Below are 20452 nucleotides of genomic sequence, written 5' to 3' on the forward strand. Positions count from 1 at the left end.
GTATGCACACAACCACATTTGTGATTTCAGTCCAGGTACCAGCCCAGGCTCAGACTTTAGTTTTCATGCCAGATTAACACAATAGAGGGCATACTTACGCTTGTAATGCTTGCGTAGTAAAACAATGACCCTTTTCCAAACCCTCCTCCTCCTCCCTCAGCATCACTCCACACCCTGGATGTCCTCTCTCTCCCAGCCTCACTCTCTACCTCCTTTATAACCCATCACTCCCAGCTCACTGCCCTCACTCATTCTTGCTTTTTCAACTCGCAATGGACACATTTGTTTTCCCGGGAAAGAACTAACCATAAGATGACACCGTGCTACTGTTTTCCTGACTAATAAAAAAGTGACTTTTATTAGTGTTTCTGGATTTTAGGTTTTTGTTTTTGGGGGTGAATTCAGTTAATCTGGGACTGAAATCGGACATATGGACGTCTTTTTGTGCATCAAGGATGAGTTTGTGAAACAGTCATGTAAGTATGCTTTTTTTGGCAACAATAGAGAGAAGCTGAAGAGCAGCTTTGGTGAATAAAATTGTGATTCATTTTGAAATTCTGTCCACTCAGTAACAAAAAGAAGAATAACTGGCTATCACAAAAATATCAACTGGTAAGAATCAATTTTAAAACTCTTGCAACCTGAAGGAAATTTCACGAGTATAACGCAGTAATTTTGTGGTTTTATTTGCTACAAAATGATAAACTGCATATACAGACTTAACTTCGAACACCAGTAACTTGCATAAACCTTATCATTAGAAAACTAATAAGGAATTTATTGTTTACTTGACCAAAATACCATGCAGAGCATCTCTGCATTCATCGTTAACCTGCTAACTTGTGATTTCAACAGATATGTGGGGATCATCCCCAGACTCTGGAATTTAAACTTAAACAGCAACAAACACACAGACGGACGGAGCGATCACTTCAGCTGTGGACCCAAAGACCCAGCCTGACGCACGGAGACGGACAGACAGACAGACAGTCTGATGCCAACTGTCTCCACTGTCAATCTCACGGCACCACTCCTCCTCCTGTTGCTATGGGCAACCCACCCCACCATGGCAACCAATTGGCTGTAAGTCTAGTGTGTGAAGGAGGATGAGAAAGAGGGAGTTTGTTTGTCATGCTATAACTTTTAAAAGGTGGTGACATGTCACTAAATCTCTTTCAGTCGCTCCCCTCTTTTCTTTGTCTCGCTCCTGGTGACCTTTTCTCTTTTCTCTCTCTCCCTGCCTTCACTGTGCCCTCCGTGTCTTCTTTGCCTGTTTGTCTCCTTGTTTTCATCCTCTCTATTTGTTACCTTTTCATCTTTCTGTCACTCTTTTAAAGGCCCCAGCCTTGTACTTAAATATGCATCTTCCCCCACGTACTTGCTGTGAATCACTCCTCCACCTTCCACTTTTATGTCCCAGCTCCCTGGCGAGGCTGCCCCGTTCCCGGCCTGTGTCTGGTGCTGCCCCATGTGCACGGCTGAGGGGGCTGACCCCAGGCCAGGTGGGGGTGTGCAGAGCACGGGGGGAGGTCATGGAGTCTGTACGCAAGGCAGCAGAGATGGTCATAGAAGAGGTATGAAGCATAACTTCTGAGTGATTTAAATAACAATCACCATTATGTGTGGCAGAGATGGAAACTTTTACATACCTGGTGTGTAACTCGCTGTCCAATTCAGTGCCAGCACCAGTTCAGGAATCGCCGCTGGAATTGTTCCATCACCCCACGTGGGATCAATGTATTTGGCAGAGTGATGAACCAAGGTAGACCCATTACTGGCATGAAGTTAGTGAATTTTCTGAAGAAACCTCGATTCACTGAGCAACATTTATAAATATTCTCTAAAAATAAAGTTGTGTCATGTCTCTGCTGTGGTTTCAGGCACTCGTGAGGCAGCCTTTGTGCACGCTCTGTCCTCAGCAGCTGTGGCGGTTGCGGTGACCCGAGCCTGCACCCGTGGGGAGCTGGAGAGGTGTGGCTGTGACAGGAAGGTCAGGGGGGTCAGCCCGGAGGGTGAGCTTTAACTCTATTCCATGAAAATATAGTGAGTAAATCGACTCTGACTCACACAGAGCATAGAAAGGCTGCTACAGTGCTGATTGTGGGTCTAAAGTATGCAGCAGTAATGTCAGCTGGTAGTTTCCCATCTGCTGTCACATGTAACACACCTGTGCTGTGAGACTGTAGCAGCTGCCCCCTGCCTCACATGAACCAGAAGGGATTTTCCATTTAACATCTAACCTTCTTTGACCTTACAAAATCGCAGTAACACAGATCATCTTAATCTAAGCCTCGTTCCACCACAGGTTTCCAGTGGTCAGGGTGCAGTGACAACCTGTCCTATGGTGTGGCTTTCTCTCAGACATTTGTGGATGAACCAGAGCGAGCCAAGGGGCTGTCAGCAGGCCGGCCGCTCATGAACCTCCACAACAACGAGGCGGGTCGAAAGGTTAGCAACATCACCAATGTCCTTACAGATTTCCAAATCCCTGTGTCAATTTACAGAATTTTTTTGTCCTTTATAATTATCTCCTCCTCAGGCCATCCTTCATAACATGCAGGTTGAGTGTAAATGTCACGGTGTGTCTGGGTCCTGTGAGCTGAGGACCTGCTGGAAGGTCATGCCCCCATTCAGGCGTGTGGGCGTTGTGCTCAAGGAACGTTTTGATGGAGCCACAGAGGTAACAGATGATACCTTCTGCTTGTTTTATCTTCCCTAGCTTAATGGGGTGAGCAGACGTCACAACAGCTGAAGTAAATTATTTATCAGAAAAAAACTACAATTTCCGCTGAAACATCTCGAAATGAACATGTTATGCTTTTTCAGCTCCATGTTTGTATTTTTGGACCTTGCTACAGTAGTTTTATATGATTCACATCTCAAAATAAATCTTTATTTATCTTGTTGATTGTTGCAAGCCCTCAGCTCATCATCTCATGAAATATGGGGGTTAAAAGCAATTTAACTTCCCTCCTCTTAAATCAGTTTTTTTCTGATTGGCTGCTCCTTGCAAACAGAAGGTTTAAACATCAAGTTTTGGGGCTACTTTCCTGAAAGCCAGAGCTGTGTGCTCGGGATTACCATATTAACCTTGTAACACCAAGTGCCTCAAATTCTTGAGTTTTAGAGATCTATCGATCATCAGTGTGATTTTTGTCCCCACGGAAACTAAATAATTCGGGCCCAATACATTTTTATGTAGTAAATTGCAAAAAAAACCAATGCCAATGTATCAAATATGATTAATTTTTTAAAAATTGTCAGAATGTTCAATAAGCACTCCATTTTCAGAAAAATTGAATTTCCTGGCAATTATTTCATGGTTCAGGCTTTAAAGGGTTAAGGATATTATCTTTGACATCAGAAGTAGCCAAGAGAAGGAAAACAGTCTAAAATAAGCTGTGAGCTTTTGGATCACTTCTGCATAAGCTGACCACATATTTTAAAAACGTTGACCGTGTTTAGTAGTCAGTATTATTACAGTATACATTACTGTGTTTTAATGTCACAATCCTCCCAGGTCCGCCTGACACGTATAGGCTCCAGGACAGCCTTGCTCCCCCGAGACTCACAGGTCAAACCCCCTGCTGCCAGAGATCTTGTGTATCTTGCACCCTCCCCAGATTTCTGCCGTCTCGACCCTGAAAATGGTATTCCTGGGACTGCAGGTAGAAGATGTAACGGTAAGATCACCAGGACCACGTCACAGGAAAATAATTCACATAATCCAACTTACCACTCATATCAATTTAGAAAGTGATGTTGCAATGTTTTAAACCAACCCCCCTCCCCCCAGGAACGTCTCGGCTGGCACCAGATGGTTGCGAGCTGGTGTGTTGCGGGCCAGGCTACAAAGCAGGCCGGGCTGAGGTGGTGCAGCGCTGCTCCTGCAAGTTTTCCTGGTGCTGCTCGGTGCGTTGCCAGCAGTGCAAGAATACGGTCACCATTCATACCTGTAGAGTGTAAGAAGTCCTAACAAGGCCTGACCAAATGAGCCCAGATCCTAACCAACCACCAGACAGACACCGCTGGACACAGCGCGGGTTAACTTTGACACCAAATTATCGTAATTATTGTCCAAAGCAGCCTTTCTTTGTCCACGTTTTCCCTTAGAGAAGTGAAACTGCAGTTTGGTTTGATTGTTTTCTTGTAAAAACTGCAAAATTAGAACTAATGTAAAGACAAAGCTCCATCGGGAAGTACAAAAAAAAAAAAGTCTGCTCAGCTTTTAAACTGCTCAAAATATTAAGACAGACAAACTGACAGGCACAGACATGCATACAGGTGTAGCCATGAACACACACAAACACAGCAGTTAATCACACGCTGAACTGACAAAGCTTTTAAAGCAGAGCTTAACCCAAACTAACTCTCAAACACTGAAGATTTCTTTTATCTTGTATTCTGTTATAGGCTAGCACGTCTTTGGACTTGTACTGTATTTATGTCTTCTTTTTGATTCTGGTTTATTTATTTGTATATCAGAGTCTTTGCTGCACTTACTTCCATGTCTTGTGTTTTTGTCCCTCGTCCTTGTATGAAACTGTTCTGTTTCCTGCACAATGAGTGCGTTTAGGTCTTTTTGAGTTTCTAATAAATAGAGTAGTTTATTAAAAAAAAAATACCAAAGTGCTTCTTTATTGAATGGTACCCTGTGAGACTGTTTGGAACAGAAGTTGTAGTTGCAGGTCCCTGTACATGTTTAGTTTTGCATGACTATACCATTGATTGATTTATTATTTAAAACCTACAGTGAAACTCAGTAACTGTCAGACTGTCATTGCTAGTAGACTTTATATAAAAAAAGAGATCTCACTCATTGATTTGTGGAGTCCTCTTACATCATGTGACTCTCAAACCCTGCCCACTTAAAGCAACTTTTCAATCACAAAGCCTCGCCCTAAAACATGCGCAGCTTAATCATGTTTTTAATCTAATAGGAGCCATAATTTACACAATAAGCATCATGTTGTTTTCTGTAAGACTTGAAACCAGCGACCGAGCTCATAAACTCATCAGGAAAGTGGTTATTGACGTCATAGATCAAGGGCGCTGTTTTCCTATTGACTTGTAAACAACTGAACTTCTTTTTGCAGTCAGAGAAATCACCACCTACCTGGCGTCATGTTAACAATCCTTTAATCCTTATCTGGATTGGCTGCATGGCTCAAGTCCTCCAAATCCATTTAAGATGCTTTGTCATTTCGACCTGAAACAGGCCGTTCATACTCGAAAATCCTCCAATGTGGCTGAATTCAAACAATTCTGCTGTGAAGATTGGGACAATATTCCTCCTCATCAATGTGAAAGACTGATTGCCATATATCAAAAACGCTTGATTGCAATTCTAGCTGCCGAGGGTGACACAACCAGTTACTAGGTTTAGGGGGCAGTTTTTTCAAATAAGACCAGGTAGGTTTGGAGGGATTTTTTTTCCCACTTCACTGGATACCTTACGCTTCCTCAACTGATCATGCTGCAGCTTTTAAGAAGATCTAAAAATAAACAACAAAATGCATAAAATTACGAAGCTCATTGTGCTCTGGTAGAGCAAGTGTTTGTGACAGTGGGAGCATGTGAGAGAAGCATACTCAGGCCCAGATCATTAACACAGTGCAAGTGCAGAGGCAAGTGTGACTTGTGTGATCACGCCCTTAAACTCTGTAATACTTTCGAATTCAGTCTTTTGCCTTCAAACACACAAAACAACGATTACATTTCATTTGAGCTCAACCATTTTATTAAAAATATCCTGTGATTACAAACACCCAGAAATTGACTAGAAAAAGTTCATCTTCTCAAGAGCCATTAAAAATATTACAACTTGAATCTTCTCATCATTCGCTCAAATGTTGGAGGTCTTGCAATTAAAAAAACAAAACGAAAAACAACAACTCAAGTTTCAAAATGGGAAAAAAATAATTAAAAAATACTAACATTTTCCCAAAACAGCATTGTGAAATTACAATATACACAAAAAAGAAAACAGAAACTCATAAGTAACCTGGATAAGGGAACTTGGTGAAAACACTTTTCATCCCTGCAAGTCACCACTAGTTAGAAGAAAGTAACCGTTACAGACAACTGCTTTTGTTTGGAGTGACAGCAAATGTTTAGTTTTTTGACATTATTCAACTGAGGAAGGTCGGAAAAGAAAGCAAGTAGAGTACCACTTAACATCAAGTTGCCCCCTTAAACGTACTAATGTTAAATGTAACTGAAGTATTTCCCCTTTTATACTTCCCTATACTAAGTTTAAAGGACCCAGTAGGCCACAGTAAGTAAAACACAGGAAGAGGCCAATGTCAAGTTTATAAATGAACATTTCTTTGGGGGGAAAAAAAAAAAACAGTGACAGGCAAGGGGGGGCCTGCCCCACCTGAATATTTATAGAGAGAACACTGCGATTTCTAAAGGTTTCAGAGAAGGACACCGTTGGTGCTTAAACTGCATTCACTGCACATCTGATACTTTGAATCCTCAGCCTGTTTCAGCTTTTATTTTGAAGGCACAATCAGTGTACGTGTGTACCGAAATACATTTCGATGCCACGGTACCGTCCCTTCCCCTTTGGTTTTGTCCTTTGTTTTTTGGGATTTTTTTTTTTTGTCAAAATGGCCACTAATCTTTATGATGTTTTCAATCATCCCACCTATTTTTTCTATATGCACCGTTTTGCATCTCGCGGTCAGCACTGTTCTATAGCAGAGCACACCTCTTCTTTGTTTTGGTCTCGGGGGGCTCCAAAGCTGCCAGTATGGCCTCGTCAAACACGTTTTTAAGTCCTCGCTGGTTAAAGAAGAAGAAGAGGAAAAGATGACGGAAGCATAACAGAAGGAAGCATAACTTTCTATTTCAAACAAATCTGTCACTTTTTAAATACGTTTTAAAAGTGTAGTGAGATTTTACATACCTGTGTGAGGGCAGAGCACTCCACGTACTTAACAGCCTTGAGCTCACGAGACAGCTTCTCGCCGCTCTCGGGTAATAAAGGGCGCTGTTTGTTCTTTGCCAGCTTCTCCACCGTGTTGCTGTCTTCCCGCAAGTCTACCTGTGTCCCCACTAACAGGAAAGGGGTGCTTGGGCAGTGGTGTGAAATCTCAGGGACCCACTGGATACAGACAAAAAGACAAAGTTTATCTTAGATACCCAATGAAATTTGCGACTATCAAAAGCTGGTATGCTTTTCCTTTAATCCAAATAGTTTCTGATTCATATTTTTCATTTCATAGAAAATAATGTGTAATAAAATGTCTGGCATGTAAAACGGTGAGATTGTAGAGAAACTGAGGAAGCAGGAGGCTTTTTCTTCCATGTGACATTTATTGAGAATAAGGACGACAATTAAAACAATTATTAAAATTCCAAGCAGTCCAAGCAGAAAGGACATCGCGACTCACACCTCCACATCAGGATGATCATAAGAACACAGTGAAAACTTCACTATTTTGAGCAAGTGGCTCTTGAACGGGTGTCAAATTTAGAAAACTACAGCACTTTCTTCACTCTATTACATACAAAATTATTTAAATATAAGCATTAGGCTAGCTAGAGAAAATGAACAGGAGATCTTTAAAAATAATCATTATTTTTAGATCTATACGCTTACTGGCCACTTTATCAGATTCCCCTTGCGAGTACCTGGTTGGACCCCCTTTTGCATTTGGAACTGCCTCAACTCCACATGCATCAAACATTCCTCAGAGATTTTAGTTCATATTGATATAACAGCATCACAGAGTTGCTGCAGTTTTAATGGCTGCACATCCATGATGTGAATCTCCCATTCCACCTCATCCCATAGGTGCTCTATTTGAGACCTAGTGACTGTGGAGCCCATTTGAGTACAGTCTACTCACTCTAGTGTTCAAGAAACCAGTTTGAGATGATTACAGCTTTGTGACACGGCACGTTATCCTGGTGGAGCAGCCATCAGAAGATGGGGACACTGCTTATATAAAGGGATGGAGACTGTGGTGTTTAACGATGCTTGGTTAGTTGGTACTAAAGGCCCCAAAATGTGCCTCACTCTGTTACACCAACAGCCTGAACGACTGATACAAGGCAGGATGGATCCATGTTTCCATGCTGTTTATGCCAAATTCTGACCCTACCATCTGAATATTGTTGCAGAAATTGAAACTCGTCCAACCAGGCGACGTTTTTCCAACCTTCTGTTGTCCAATTTTGGTGAGCAGATGCAATCTGTAACCTCGGTTTCCTGTTCTTAGCTGACAGGGGTAGCACCCGGTGTGGTTTTCTGCTGCTGCTGCTGCAGCCTATCTGCTTCAAGGTTCAACATGTTGTGCATTCAGAGATGCTCTTCTGTATACCTTTGTTGCAACAAGAGGTTATTTGCATTCCCGTTGCCTTCCTGTCAGTGTGGTCATTCTCCTGTGACCTCTCGCATCAACACGGCATTTCCCCCCAGAGAACTGCTGCCAACTGAATATTTTCTCTTTTTCAGTCCATTCTCTATAAACTCTATAGATGGTTGTGTGTGGAAAATCTCAGTAGATCGTCAGTTTCTGAAATGCTCAGACCATGTTTGAAGCCATTTAAATCCTTAACCTTTCCCCCCCCCCCCCCCAAGTCTGATGCTCAGTTTCAACTTCAGCCAGTTATCTTGACCATGTCTAAATGCCTAAAGGTACTAAGTTGCAACATGATTGGCTGATTATAGATTATGAATAAAACAAAGTGACCAGTGTAAGTCTGCCAACACATTTAACAAAAAATAGTCAACATCTCTGTTCCCAAAACAGTGAAAAGAGATTTCAAAACTGACCTTCTCTTTGACATTTTCATACGACGAGGGTGAGACAACAGAGAAACATACAAGGAACACATCTGTCTGTGGGTAACTGAGAGGACGCAGCCTGTCATAATCTTCCTGACCTGAGAGCAGCAATCAAAAGAGAAGCAGAACAAGGACATTTTTTTTCCAAAGGTTTTAGACTGACAGAAATGAGAGAGAAAAAGTGAAACTGAGAGACTTTCGAAGACCAGCTTACCAGCTGTGTCAAAAAGACCGAGCGTATACGGCTCTCCGCCGATCATCACTGTCACGGCATAATTGTCAAAAACCTTTGAAAACACAAAAAAGAAGTAAGCAAAAAAGGGCAGTTAATGGTAGTGCAGCATTATAACCATGAATAATATAAGAAAACAGAAATTTTATAGGTGAGCATGTTTACAACAATATGGCTCAGTCTTTCTTAATTCCTCCTCCTACCGTAGGCACATATTCTGAGGGGAACTTGTTGGTTGTATAGGAGATCAGTAAGCACGTCTTTCCTACAGCCCCATCTCCTACTACTACACATTTTATCGTCTGCATCTACAAAGAAAAACAGAAAGTAGGAAACATGACAAGATGTTTGCCAGAAACAGCACACCAGACAGCTAGCTAGACTCTTAGAGAGGAAGTAATACACAAGCACTCTTAGTACTGTCTCTAGAATCATGCATGGGTTCACATACAGGCAGTGAAACAACATGGAAACAAACACACAAGCACTAACTGTGACAGACTCACAGAGACATGTGATGTATCTAACCAGCACATCTAAGCCTGGAATTAATATTTATATTCACTACTGAATAATCTGCACATTATTTTGAAGATTAATCAATTATTGGTCAGTACAATATGAAAGGTCAAACAATTATAAACTTACAGACTGCATCCTCAGCGGAGGCCAATGGCCTACTTTGCATTTTTAAAGAAAACGATTAAACCTTTATGTTTTTCTGTCAATATTTTCCTGGAATTTGGCCTGGTGGAATTTGCACCCTCTTGCTGTCTGACAGAAAAGCAGAATGCAGCAATCACAAACCCTTCCTCCACCTTGGGTGGGGGTGCAAAACTGAAACCAGCAAACGCCTGACATGCCTTTCTGAGACGAAAGGCATGTCTGATCATTCATGAATTTGTCTCTAATCTTGTAACATGCAATGATTTATAGTGTAGATGTGGGAATGGACTGCATATAAAGATTACATAACTTTATATATGAAGTAATTATTCGTATGCAGCATCACAGGATTTTAGACATCAAACATGCAAATACTCGAAAATAAAGTATTAAGTGTTATGTATTAAGTGTTAAAGTATTACTTTACCAAATAAAAACTGAAAGTTTTAAATAGCTCAACCTCTGTAACTCTGATAGTAAAATGCTTACACATTACATATTGCAACAGCAGCATTTCAATGGCCATTTTCATAGTTTTGATCCATTAAGCTCACACTGCTAACATATTTTGTCCTAAGATAAGCGATAACATTACAGTTGGGGCAGGGTATGTCTTTTTAGGACTAGTGGACAAAAAAGTATCCATTATAGAATTTCAGCATCTTAATTCAAATGGCCTGAGCCAGAACTAGACCCTTACGCCGATGCTGGGCTTTGTGTTCAGGCTTTTGAAAATCCAATCATAGGTCTATTTGGACAGGCTGGGGTGAGTCATATAAAGTAGCATAAAGGGTGAAAAAGTCCACACAGGTACTAAGCTGTAGTGTTGCAATGGATTAAACATAAAACGTTCACATCAAAGGGAACAAAGTTTGAATCCCATGTGAAGGTAATACTTAGTATTAACTTATTTTTTTTAGGTCAAATAAACTATTTGCATATTTAAACAGTGCCTGCTCAGATTTCTTGGTGCCACACCTTCCTACAGTACATGTTAACTATTAAATTCATCCCACTTATTTAAAAGTCAAATTTACTAAACATTTCTGTTGCTACTTTAATGTGCAGCACCTAAAACGACTGCAACCCGATCCACCCTTCATGACAAATATAATATTCAGTAAAAGTCGAATCAGTTTGAGACAAATGAATTAAACTTTTGTGGTGCTGATGAATTATACCAAGGCGTTTTTATGTGACTTAGACCTCTAGTAATACGACTTTTATTCGAAGAACAAACCAATTAAGTTATTAGGCATAAAAGCATACAGAGAGAGCATTAGTTAGAGCATGACAGCTTTATCAGTGATATACGCCACTCATCTATTGGTCCACATCTGTCATTACTGGCATTTATAACAGCTGATAAATGAGACTGAATAGAGCTTCACCTATCCACATAATGCACATAACCACACAACATGTGTACAAATATGGATGGATTGTTTCTCTTTTACAATTGTTTTCTTTCTTGTTTCTGTCAGTGCTTTGTTACCACACTCCACATCCTGTTGCATCTTCCACAATAAAAGAAAAAACAGTAAAGAAGAGACAGCGAAAACATTGTTCAGTGGTTTTATCAGTGTTGACGCACAGTTTGTCCACCATCGGGCCCTCTCCAACTTCCCTCTTTTTTTAAATTGCACTTCTATTATGTTAATAAGAACTCTACGCATGTAACTAAACTAAATAACTACACATAAGAAATGTTGGTCAAATTTGGTTGATATATTGGATTCTAAAATTGCCAAATATCAGTGTCGATCTTTAAAATCCTATATCAGTTGGGCCCTAGTCTTACTTGTAAAAACAAAAAGAAACATTTGCAGCATGATGAACAATGCTAAAAAAAAATACAAAAAAAATTTATTCCATCAAATAGTCTCTGATCAGATGAGACAAGATAAACTATTTATCCCCAAAACTGAGAAAATTGTTTGGCACAATCAAAACAGCCCAAATAAATAAGTAGAATAAACAAATGGAAAACGATTTTGCAAAGTTAAAAACTACTTTGAAATAAAAATTAATGCAAAATTAGTCTAAATGAAACAAAAACATGAAGGATACGGCTGTATATAGATAGGTGTGAGTTCAAGCAGCGTGCATACCGTTTGGAGGTATTCCTATTTGGCTTGTTATTACATGTGCAAGCGAAAAATTAATGACAGTGAATAACTTCCGCATAAGCTGCACAGCGAGGATGTTAAAGGAAAATGCCGCCTATTAGCAAAATGACATTTAGAAACGGATACTGCAAACACTTCCGCTAAATAAGAGCTCCATCTGTTAATCTGTTATCTGAAAGTTTAACACCTGCAAATGAGATGTTTTAGCCAACATATAAAAAATAATCATTTAAGACTGAGTCTGACTGAATAAATTAAATCAGATTTGTGAACAGTGGACAGGCAGCGTGAAAATACTGTCACTGGTAGATTTCTTATTTAATTACAATGTACAGCGGGATCTAAATCGATCAAAATGAAAGTAATCACACTACCAAAGCTGACAAACAATCATGACAGCTTCATTAAAGAAATGTTTGTCCGCTCTGAATTAACCCTGATCGGTAGAAAACTTTAACCACCCCGCAGATTTAAAACATCTAGAAACAAATGTTTCATTTCTGTTAGACTGAACATTGTTAGAGGGCCTCTCCTGCATGTGTCGCCTACTCTAATTAGCCACAAATAGTAGTTTTAAGCAGTTTTTGTAACTCTACTCACCGTTTTTCTTCCCACAGGTTAGGCGTTGGTTACATCCGGGTTTGAGGGTCGAATTACTTTGTGCGCAGGCGCATAGCAAACCGGGACCCAGTCCCGATTGTAGAATCGATACAAAAGAAAGAGCGTCGCCTGCTGCCCAAACTGCAACACATTTCTGTTTTTTTTTCACATGGCAAAACAGCACATAAGGCATAAACAGTGTTTATACAAATCACATGAGCTTGACAGTGAATATTTTGTTTGACCATCTTTATTATCCAACAAAGCCTGAACTGTCTATTGAAGCTTTCTTGTAAGATCTTTAAATAGTCTTCAGAAATAGCTCTTCAGGCTTTTTGAAGGTCAGTCGAAGCTCTTCTTCAGATGTTGACTGCCTTTTGTTTTGGATCTTTGTTTCTCTTCCTATTAAGATCTATTAAGTTTTAACTAAGGACATAAAGTCTGTCAGTAAAGACTGATAGATTGATTGTAGATTCAGCTAAAGAAATGCGAGCAAACCATATGTGTTAAGTCTAATTGTTGAATGTTGCCCTTGTGTTTCCCCAACAATGTGTTTTTCTAACATGGGGCTAGTAACAAAGTACCTAAACATACAATTTTAAAATGGTTCTTTGCTAAGTTGTGTGTTGTTCCTTCCTTGAGTTAGTTGATAAATGTTTAGGTACAAGAAATCGACTGCGAATTAGTAGGAAACCGATGTTTAAAGAAAAACTTCAGAAAGACTGGAAAGCTAAAAAGATAAGATAAGACTTTATTTATCCCAGAGTTGGAAAATTCCTTTAAATTGTAAGTTAAACACAACAAACGTATAACAAGTAGTCTAAGTAAGTACTATGGTACAGCTCAATAAAATATAAAACAACAAAAATAAAGTATAAAACTAAAACAAAATAATAATATATTTAAATGCATGTGTATCAGTTACCTGTAAACACCCCTAATCTGCAGAAAAAGTGCCAAAAATTGTCCTAGAAGCCTCTCCGGAAATGTGTTATTGTGAAAATATGCTAACCGGAAGTTAGCTTTGTTAGCTTTGATGCTAACTTGATAGCAGCGTTGCTTCCCTTTGTCAGAGGACTGACTTCCGTTTTTGTGTTTTCTCCAGGTTTCTGGAAATCGCTGTTTATTGAGACGCTACGATTTCTGCCTCCTTGTTAAGCAGTAGTAATTGTGCGTGGTTTTCGAGAGGGAGCTGGTAAAAGATCCCCCACTTCAGCTTAAATCGAGTTTGAGTTCATTTTCTATCAGCCTTTAAAAACTGTTTACCTTGCTAGCTGGCTCGAATCAGCCAGCTGAGAAATCACCTAGCATGTTTCGGTTCTTGAGTGACGTTGATGAAGATCCCTATATGATGTAAGTACTGACATTTCACACTTTTTTTCTTTTGACACTGGTGTCTTTGTGTTCTATAAGTGATTGGTAGCTATATTGCGGATTGCTAAGTTTAAAAAATTTCCACTGTCCCTTGTAGCAGGTACCCTCCGTTACTCCTGCCAGCTGTGGGGGCCTACACTGGTCCACCATATTGGATAGACAATAACAAAAAGGTGTTAGCGTTCAACAGTATTTAGTTATAACCAGCCGGTCACTACATTTAGCAGTCAATTGCTCTCATTGGATTTCCACTGTTTCTTTAAATCGCTTGTTTTTTAGGTTTAAAAGTGCTTACTTTTGTAGTCTGGCAGGTTTACATTAGCGCATTTCCCGCTGGCAAATGGATGAAAAAAATCCGTAATCTCGCAGCCCTCAGTAAATACAGCATATATGCATTTTTGGTTTTTTATTTCAGACAAAAAAATCGAAATAACAGGTGCAAGTAAATCTTCTACTTCGGCTAATCTCTCACAAACAAACTATTTATTTTTAGAAAAGGCGCACTGCTTGATCAATTATGGAATATAACCGCGATTTTATTCTGATATTTAAACACACATAAAAAAACTTAAAAAAAACATCACAATGCAAAAGACTACTAGTGAAAATTTCTGAATGGCATATATTTGTACTTTACAATAATGCAAAATAAATCAAAATATTATTTGCAAATGAAAAATAGCTATTTTTTTTCATCTAACTTTTCATACAGGTTTTATCAAAATGAAGGTGTACCACAAAAACAAAAGTATCAGTATAGTCTAACCCAAATAGTACATAATTCTAGATTTTCCAGATGGTGCTCTAATTATAGCCGAGAACTCATGTTGAATAAATGTGTATGCATATTCTCTTTGCATTCATATCATTCTCAAGACCTACTGTCTTGCCAGTCTTGCATTCTTTACATTAGTGCATTTTCCCCTCAGGCAAATGGATGGAAATGGAAAATGCATAATATTTTGCTCTTTTAATAAATGCAGTGTAAAAGCATTTTTATAATGGAAATTAAAAACAAAAAACAAAAACACCTTTTGTAGGTGGAAATAAACTTTCTGTGTTGACTCATTTCCAATAGGCCTTTTATTAATAAAGATGCAATGATTGCATCTCAGCTCTTCATCACACTTATTTTCCATTTAACAGATAAACATCAGCTTTCTGTTAAAACCACAGCACAATCTAACGACACAGATGCACAAAATGCAAATTTCAGTATTTGATTTGGGTCTTGATGTTATACAAGTCCATGTTTGGTGTGCCTCCAGGCTTACTGGCTGGTTATTAAACTAATTCATTGGCAGTTGTTTTTGTCCTTTAATATCTTTTTTCTTCTTTTTTTAATCATTTGGTCTATTACATTTTAAATTGGCAAACACACTTTAAAGGAGCAACCAGACAGACACCAATTTTCAGCAACAATGCAGCCAGAGTCATAGAAAAATAACTAAATTGAGGGGCTTAAAGCAAGAACGGACAACATGAAGTGGGGACTAATTTTCGACAACTATTCGTTAACAACCAAACATCAAGGTGTGTCCTCACTTTAAAGCTGGTTGCTAGTGGGTATTCCAGGCTCTGGTTGTCGAGGTAACCCACTAAAGTATTTACTAACCTGCGATAATATCAATCATTGATATCCTGTGCTCTCATTGGAAGTCTCTCAAATCGCTCACCTGAAAGTTGAGAAAAGTTTGTGTCTTCCCACTTTATGCTGCCAAAGTTGTTGCTCGAAGAAAAAAGTTTAATTTTTAAAAAATAATGAAAGAAAAAGAAAAAACAGTAGCAAAATTTCATTGATATTCACTGGTCACTGGTTGGAAAATCACTTTAGCTACAAAACGATGTGTCAGTTGATTGACTTGCTTGTTGAAACAATATTCAGATTATGAAAATAATGAAAACAAAGGTGGCTGATAGCCTGGTTAATAAAGCAGGGTGCATGAGAGAAGAGTTCGCTGCGTGAATTTATTAATTTTTTTATATGTATACAAAATACACTATAATAGATTTTCTTATATTACTGGCTTTTCTTGTATTAAACCCCCAAACTGAAGAAAATAATAAAGCAAAATAATGGTTGGCTAAACTGGGCTCACAAACCCAGTGGAACTTGAAACACTTTGCTGGAGTATTTGCCTTGTGCTTGAAAGTTTACAGTTTTCCTCCTTGTGTCGTTTTCAGTTTACCTTCACCTATGTGAGTACAGTTCACACAGCTACACTCAGTTGATTCATACATGTGAAATCGAACACAAAAGTCTGATAAATGCTTTTGATTTCTTCCAGGGATCCGTTTGCAGCTCACAGGCAGCAGATGAGGAGTCTGTTTGGACCATTTGGGATGGAGCCTTTCCCTCTTGCTCCTCAGATGCAGCCACATCGTGCATCACGCAGACAGGTAACAGACTCTGTGCTGATAGATACTTTGTATGAGTTTTGTATGTCCAGATTGGCTTTTTGTTTACTGCCTTTTTTAAAATCTTAAGGTGTATATTTGTCTTTTAGGCTGGCCCTCTGGCTCCTTTTGGCATGATGGGAATGGTTAGTAACACCTTCTATGACCTCTTTTAACAACTGCAAACACGGTGCATGGTGACTTAATTTTCATTAAAGGAATTACAGAACTCTTAATTCTGTCACCAGCCACATGATGATATTCTGACTGATGATTGATAGGTTCCAGTGTAATTATATTAGACTTCTTAATAGGTTAGATTGAGGTTTACATCCCCAAAACTCTGTAGCCCTGAACATTTCAAGGTATTGCACAACGTAGGTGGTGCAAAGTTTAAGTTTATTGATTTGCTCGGATAAGAAAAAATAGCAGCAGTAATAATAGTTAATAATAGCTAATGAGTTGGCATCGAGTGTCCTGCTTCCTGTACCCTCTCATCAGGCAGCTCCTTCGCCAAGTATGTTCTCTCTAGAGAGAACCCACCGCAAGTCATCTCCTGCTGTGTCTGAACTTGCTTTTTCTGACTTTTTACAGAGTGTCAGTGTGAAACCAGCTCAATACAATATGGCAAAGCAAAATCTCTCAATAAAGTAAAAAAAATATGCAAGGAAGGAGCTCGGTTAAATATAGAAAAGTAAAAAAAGTAAACCTGAATAAAAATGCAACAAAATAAATAAAGGCACATTACCCAGATCTGTTATTACCTTAAACGAATCTTAAAAGAATGACTGCTGATTTAAAATAATAAAATAAGTTTTGTCATTTATTATATGGATTTTATGATTATGGTGGTTCAGCGGTTATCGCTGCTGCCATATAGCAATAAGCCACAAAGTTTAATCCTGCTGACCATCTTTCTGTGTTGAGTTTGCATGTTCTCCTTAGCCTGGGTGCCCCAGCTTCTTCACACAATCTACAGACATTCGTGTCAGTTATTTGTTTATCTTTGTTTGGCCTGTGCAGGGTGTATTTCATCTCCTCCCTGATGTCATCTGGGATCCTGGATTAAATAAAGGGTTAAAAAATTTAAGGGGATTGCTCAAAGAATGTTTTCTCCTACATAACGTAACACTTTTGGGCGTTTTCCAACAACGGGAACTGCCGTCATAGAACATCTTTCAGTCTGTTTTTAGCATAGAAGTGCATACTCTAGGTTAGATATCTGAGTGGCCCAGTTAATTGGTTAATCTTGAAAACAAAAAAAACATCTACTAGTCAGAAACAGGAAGAAGAGTAGCTATCAACACTGAAATTCTCCAGTATTGGTGGACGCAACAGTGTCCACTGTTGTTATTATCAAAGGGTTCTAGACCACAGTGGGAAACAGAGAGGCTGAAAGGGCTGTTTATGGCGCTGTGTAGCACCTCATGGCTGCCACGAGCTCCTGCACTGGAAAAGTGGTTATTGACAACTGTGCACTCAACACACAATGTATGCTGCTTTTCTGCCTGTGGTTGGGGACTACTCAAATGAGAAATGTAAAGATCCTCTTATTGCTTGCAGGGTGGAGGGTTCATGGATATGTTTGGCATGATGGGAGAAATGATGGGAAACGTGGTGAGTTGTTTTTTCTTTCCAAATAAACAGAAAGGAATTATTGTCGTAAATGAAATGTGTGTCTCACTAGTTCTCCATCATTTCTATTTACTTTCCATTATTTTTCTTCTTCCAGGACAGAATGTCTGGTTCACCAAACTGTCAGACGTTTTCCTCCTCAACAGTGATCTCATATTCGTCAACAGACCCAGGGGCTCCTAAAGTTTATCAGCAGACCAGTGAAACAAGGACGGGCCCAGGGGGGGTAGGAATAACTCATATTAGTTCAAATATATATACGAAGTTGTGGTCAGAGCCATGTAAGTAGACCTGCTCAGTGGCTGGGGCCTAATTAGTCTGCTGGCCTCATTAACACCAGTAAGTGTAGTGACTGTAAATAGATTATGTACAGTATAAATATCAGAGATGAACTTAAGTTCATCCCTTCCTGCCTGATTTTGTAATCTGAGGTATTTTTTGATTTGTTTTTTTTGTTTTTTTTCTTCCCCCAGATCCGTGAGACGCGGCAGTCGGTGAGGGACAGCGAGAGCGGCCTGGAGGGTCTTGCCATTGGCCACCACATTGGAGACCGTGCACACATAATGGCGCGTTCACGAAATCGCCGCACTGGAGACTGTGAAGAACGGCAAGACTACATTAACCTGGATGAGAGTGAGTCGACCCTGATTACAACACTAATCTTAGCTCAGGCTTCACCTACTATTCAAGCTAATTGGAATTGAATTTAAAAAGGGGGCAAAGGAGATGAATGAGGAGTTGTGACTTTGATGGTCTCACTTCACACACGTGTGATTTCTTTTTTTTCTTTTTGGCTCTTAACCCGGTGTTTGTTCCTGCTAGGTGAGGGTCCAGCATTTGACGAGGAGTGGAGAAGAGAAGCAGGAAGATACGCTCCCCCGAATGCTCGTGGGTTGGACTACGGCCGCGATCGACGAGGAGGCGGCCAGCAGCTCGCTCTTACCGCTCCTCCCAGTTCAACGTCCCCACCAGGTCATCGGCACGAGTCCCCCAGACACCGTCAGCCCCAAACCCGCCCACGTTACGACTGGTGAGAAGGTAAGAGAGATGTCAGAGATCATTGTGCCACTATTATTATAATTGCTGTAATCTGTTGTGAGCTTATTAATTTCTGAATGTTATCAGACATAAAATTAAATGGCCATATTTTACTCTTATAAATACTTTTTCGCAGTATATTGGTTTGCACAGTAAGAAATTATAAATGCTAAACGTTGTCACTGCTTTTTGATTTGCTTTTGTTCATTTGCACCTTGAATGCTAGGAGATTAAACAATGCCAGCTATTTTCCCTACATAGTTCTACAGAATGGTTTACTGCCCTTGTTTTAACACTTTTCTGAGACTGCTCTTCACACATGAGTACCTGCTGCAGTATCCTCCTGAACAATAGGTGCCATTACTCAGAGAAAACCTCCACATTACTCTTAGTATAGGAAGTGAAGAAGTTAGAGGTTTTTTTCCAAAGTCTTCCAAACTCTATTTTTCCAGAAAGTCTCCCTCTGCATAACCTTTGAATCTCGGAGCTTCCGTATTCATATATCATTAAAATGGCAGGGGCACCAGTTTAGCTCACTGGGATGAGCAGGCGACCATATGCCGCATCGCAGAGAGCGGTGGGCCTCACTGGCTTCCAGTGAAGTTCAGAGTTAATTTTGAAATATTAATTATAACATATAAAACCTTATATGGCCAGGCTCCTGTATATATAGAAGAGCTTCTGAAACCTTATAACAGCACATGGCCTGTCCAATCTATCTGATCATGTCTCATAATTTCATCGACTTAATTTCAGCAATACCCAAATAAACCTTCTTACCGTTAAAAAATAATTTAAAAATAAGGTTGTTTTCTTCTCTGTTTACTGTTTGCACCGCCACCGTAGCCTGATCATTTTCTTCTAGGAATCTTAAGTCCTTTAGGCTAATGCACAGCAGCCACAAAATCCCAGCACTGTGTTGGGGTCTCAGTGCTGTGCAAAGGTGTGAGCAAGCCTATTAGTAGTCGTGGGCCATAGATCACGCCTCAGTGATCTATGGCCCACAATATAGCTACCAATCACTCAGTTTAGTTTATCTAATGCACTTTTTTGGCATTGTGTGTTTGTCCCTCCAGGTGTTCCGTATAACAATGCGACCAGATTGAAGGAGTTGAGGATTTCCCCGATGCTGTGAACCACGATGAGGACGGGAAGTTGATGCCCGCCATAAATGTTTGATATGACTGGACTGTCTTTACATGAACAACATATTACACACACACACACACACACACACACACACACACACACACACACACACACAATGGTTAGAGTTTAAATTCTTTACTCTTACACACACAGACACACTTACAAATGCCCCTGTGTAAACATGGGTATAACTACACTCACTTAATGTATAAATATATATAAACACTCATTCTCTAAACTTGACATGTGTCTTTGCCCACTGCACTAAAGTGCTACAGTATACAGTACATCTGCTGTACAATCCATTTTATGTTTGTGAAGACACTCGTGTGTCGGTGAATTGAATTGTATACTGATAACTAATTAATGTAATAAATAAAAAGTTCATTAAACATTGTTAGATAATTGCAAAGTGTGCCTCTGTTTTGATGT

The 20452-nt window shown here is 39.6% G+C and overlaps 3 protein-coding genes across 5 annotated transcripts; 2 read left to right on the forward strand and 1 right to left on the reverse strand.

The window, feature by feature from the left end:
- The first annotated feature begins 246 nt into the window (after positions 1-246).
- wnt4b (wingless-type MMTV integration site family, member 4b) lies at positions 247-4622 on the forward strand. The gene is made up of 9 exons (XM_080308386.1): positions 247-476; positions 856-1083; positions 1421-1574; positions 1678-1762; positions 1881-2012; positions 2306-2448; positions 2540-2680; positions 3521-3683; positions 3797-4622. The coding sequence occupies exons 2-9, from the start codon at positions 995-997 to the stop codon at positions 3964-3966; spliced, it is 1077 nt and encodes a 358-aa protein (XP_080164512.1). The 5' UTR covers positions 247-476; positions 856-994; the 3' UTR covers positions 3967-4622.
- A 1095-nt stretch (positions 4623-5717) lies between these two features.
- On the reverse strand, positions 5718-12568 carry cdc42l (cell division cycle 42, like). 2 transcript variants are annotated; one of them, XM_026183594.2, is made up of 6 exons: positions 12428-12568; positions 9236-9340; positions 9015-9087; positions 8789-8898; positions 6914-7111; positions 5718-6789 (listed from the first exon to the last, which is right to left on the reverse strand). In XM_026183594.2, exons 2-6 carry the CDS (start codon positions 9338-9340, stop codon positions 6700-6702), a joined length of 576 nt encoding a protein of 191 aa, XP_026039379.1. In that variant the 5' UTR covers positions 12428-12568; the 3' UTR covers positions 5718-6699. The 2 variants fall into 2 exon arrangements, with proteins under 2 accessions (XP_026039379.1, XP_080164514.1); XM_080308388.1 differs by lacking the exon at positions 12428-12568 and adding an exon at positions 9681-9727.
- Positions 12569-13440: 872 nt separating this feature from the next.
- mlf2 (myeloid leukemia factor 2) lies at positions 13441-20432 on the forward strand. 2 transcript variants are annotated; one of them, XM_026183593.2, is made up of 9 exons: positions 13483-13780; positions 15986-16000; positions 16090-16201; positions 16309-16344; positions 17762-17815; positions 17931-18059; positions 18307-18466; positions 18656-18871; positions 19948-20432. In XM_026183593.2, exons 1-8 carry the CDS (start codon positions 13737-13739, stop codon positions 18865-18867), a joined length of 762 nt encoding a protein of 253 aa, XP_026039378.1. In that variant the 5' UTR covers positions 13483-13736; the 3' UTR covers positions 18868-18871; positions 19948-20432. The 2 variants fall into 2 exon arrangements, with proteins under 2 accessions (XP_080164513.1, XP_026039378.1); XM_080308387.1 differs by lacking the exon at positions 15986-16000 and having other exon boundaries at positions 13441-13780.
- Positions 20433-20452: the final 20 nt, after the last annotated feature.

The sequence above is a fragment of the Astatotilapia calliptera genome, chromosome 11, assembly GCF_964374335.1.
Source record: "Astatotilapia calliptera chromosome 11, fAstCal68.1, whole genome shotgun sequence".
Classification (NCBI taxonomy): Eukaryota; Metazoa; Chordata; class Actinopteri; order Cichliformes; family Cichlidae; genus Astatotilapia; species Astatotilapia calliptera.

Excerpts from the sequence above, each read along its gene's own strand:
- cdc42l (XM_080308388.1), bottom strand. Across the intron at positions 7,112-8,788 it reads ATGAAAATGTCAAAGAGAAG|TGGGTCCCTGAGATTTCACA; the intron begins GTCAGTTTTGAA and ends GTCTGTATCCAG. Across the intron at positions 6,790-6,913 it reads AGTGCTCTGCCCTCACACAG|CGAGGACTTAAAAACGTGTT; the intron begins GTATGTAAAATC and ends TTCTTTAACCAG.
- mlf2 (XM_026183593.2), top strand. The coding sequence starts at position 13,737 with ATGTTTCGGTTCTTGAGTGACGTTGATGAAGATCCCTATATGAT. Across the intron at positions 18,060-18,306 it reads CAAGGACGGGCCCAGGGGGG|ATCCGTGAGACGCGGCAGTC; the intron begins GTAGGAATAACT and ends TTCTTCCCCCAG. Across the intron at positions 18,467-18,655 it reads CTACATTAACCTGGATGAGA|GTGAGGGTCCAGCATTTGAC; the intron begins GTGAGTCGACCC and ends TGTTCCTGCTAG.
- wnt4b (XM_080308386.1), top strand. The coding sequence starts at position 995 with ATGCCAACTGTCTCCACTGTCAATCTCACGGCACCACTCCTCCTCCTG. Across the intron at positions 2,013-2,305 it reads CAGGGGGGTCAGCCCGGAGG|GTTTCCAGTGGTCAGGGTGC; the intron begins GTGAGCTTTAAC and ends GTTCCACCACAG. Across the intron at positions 2,449-2,539 it reads ACAACGAGGCGGGTCGAAAG|GCCATCCTTCATAACATGCA; the intron begins GTTAGCAACATC and ends TCTCCTCCTCAG.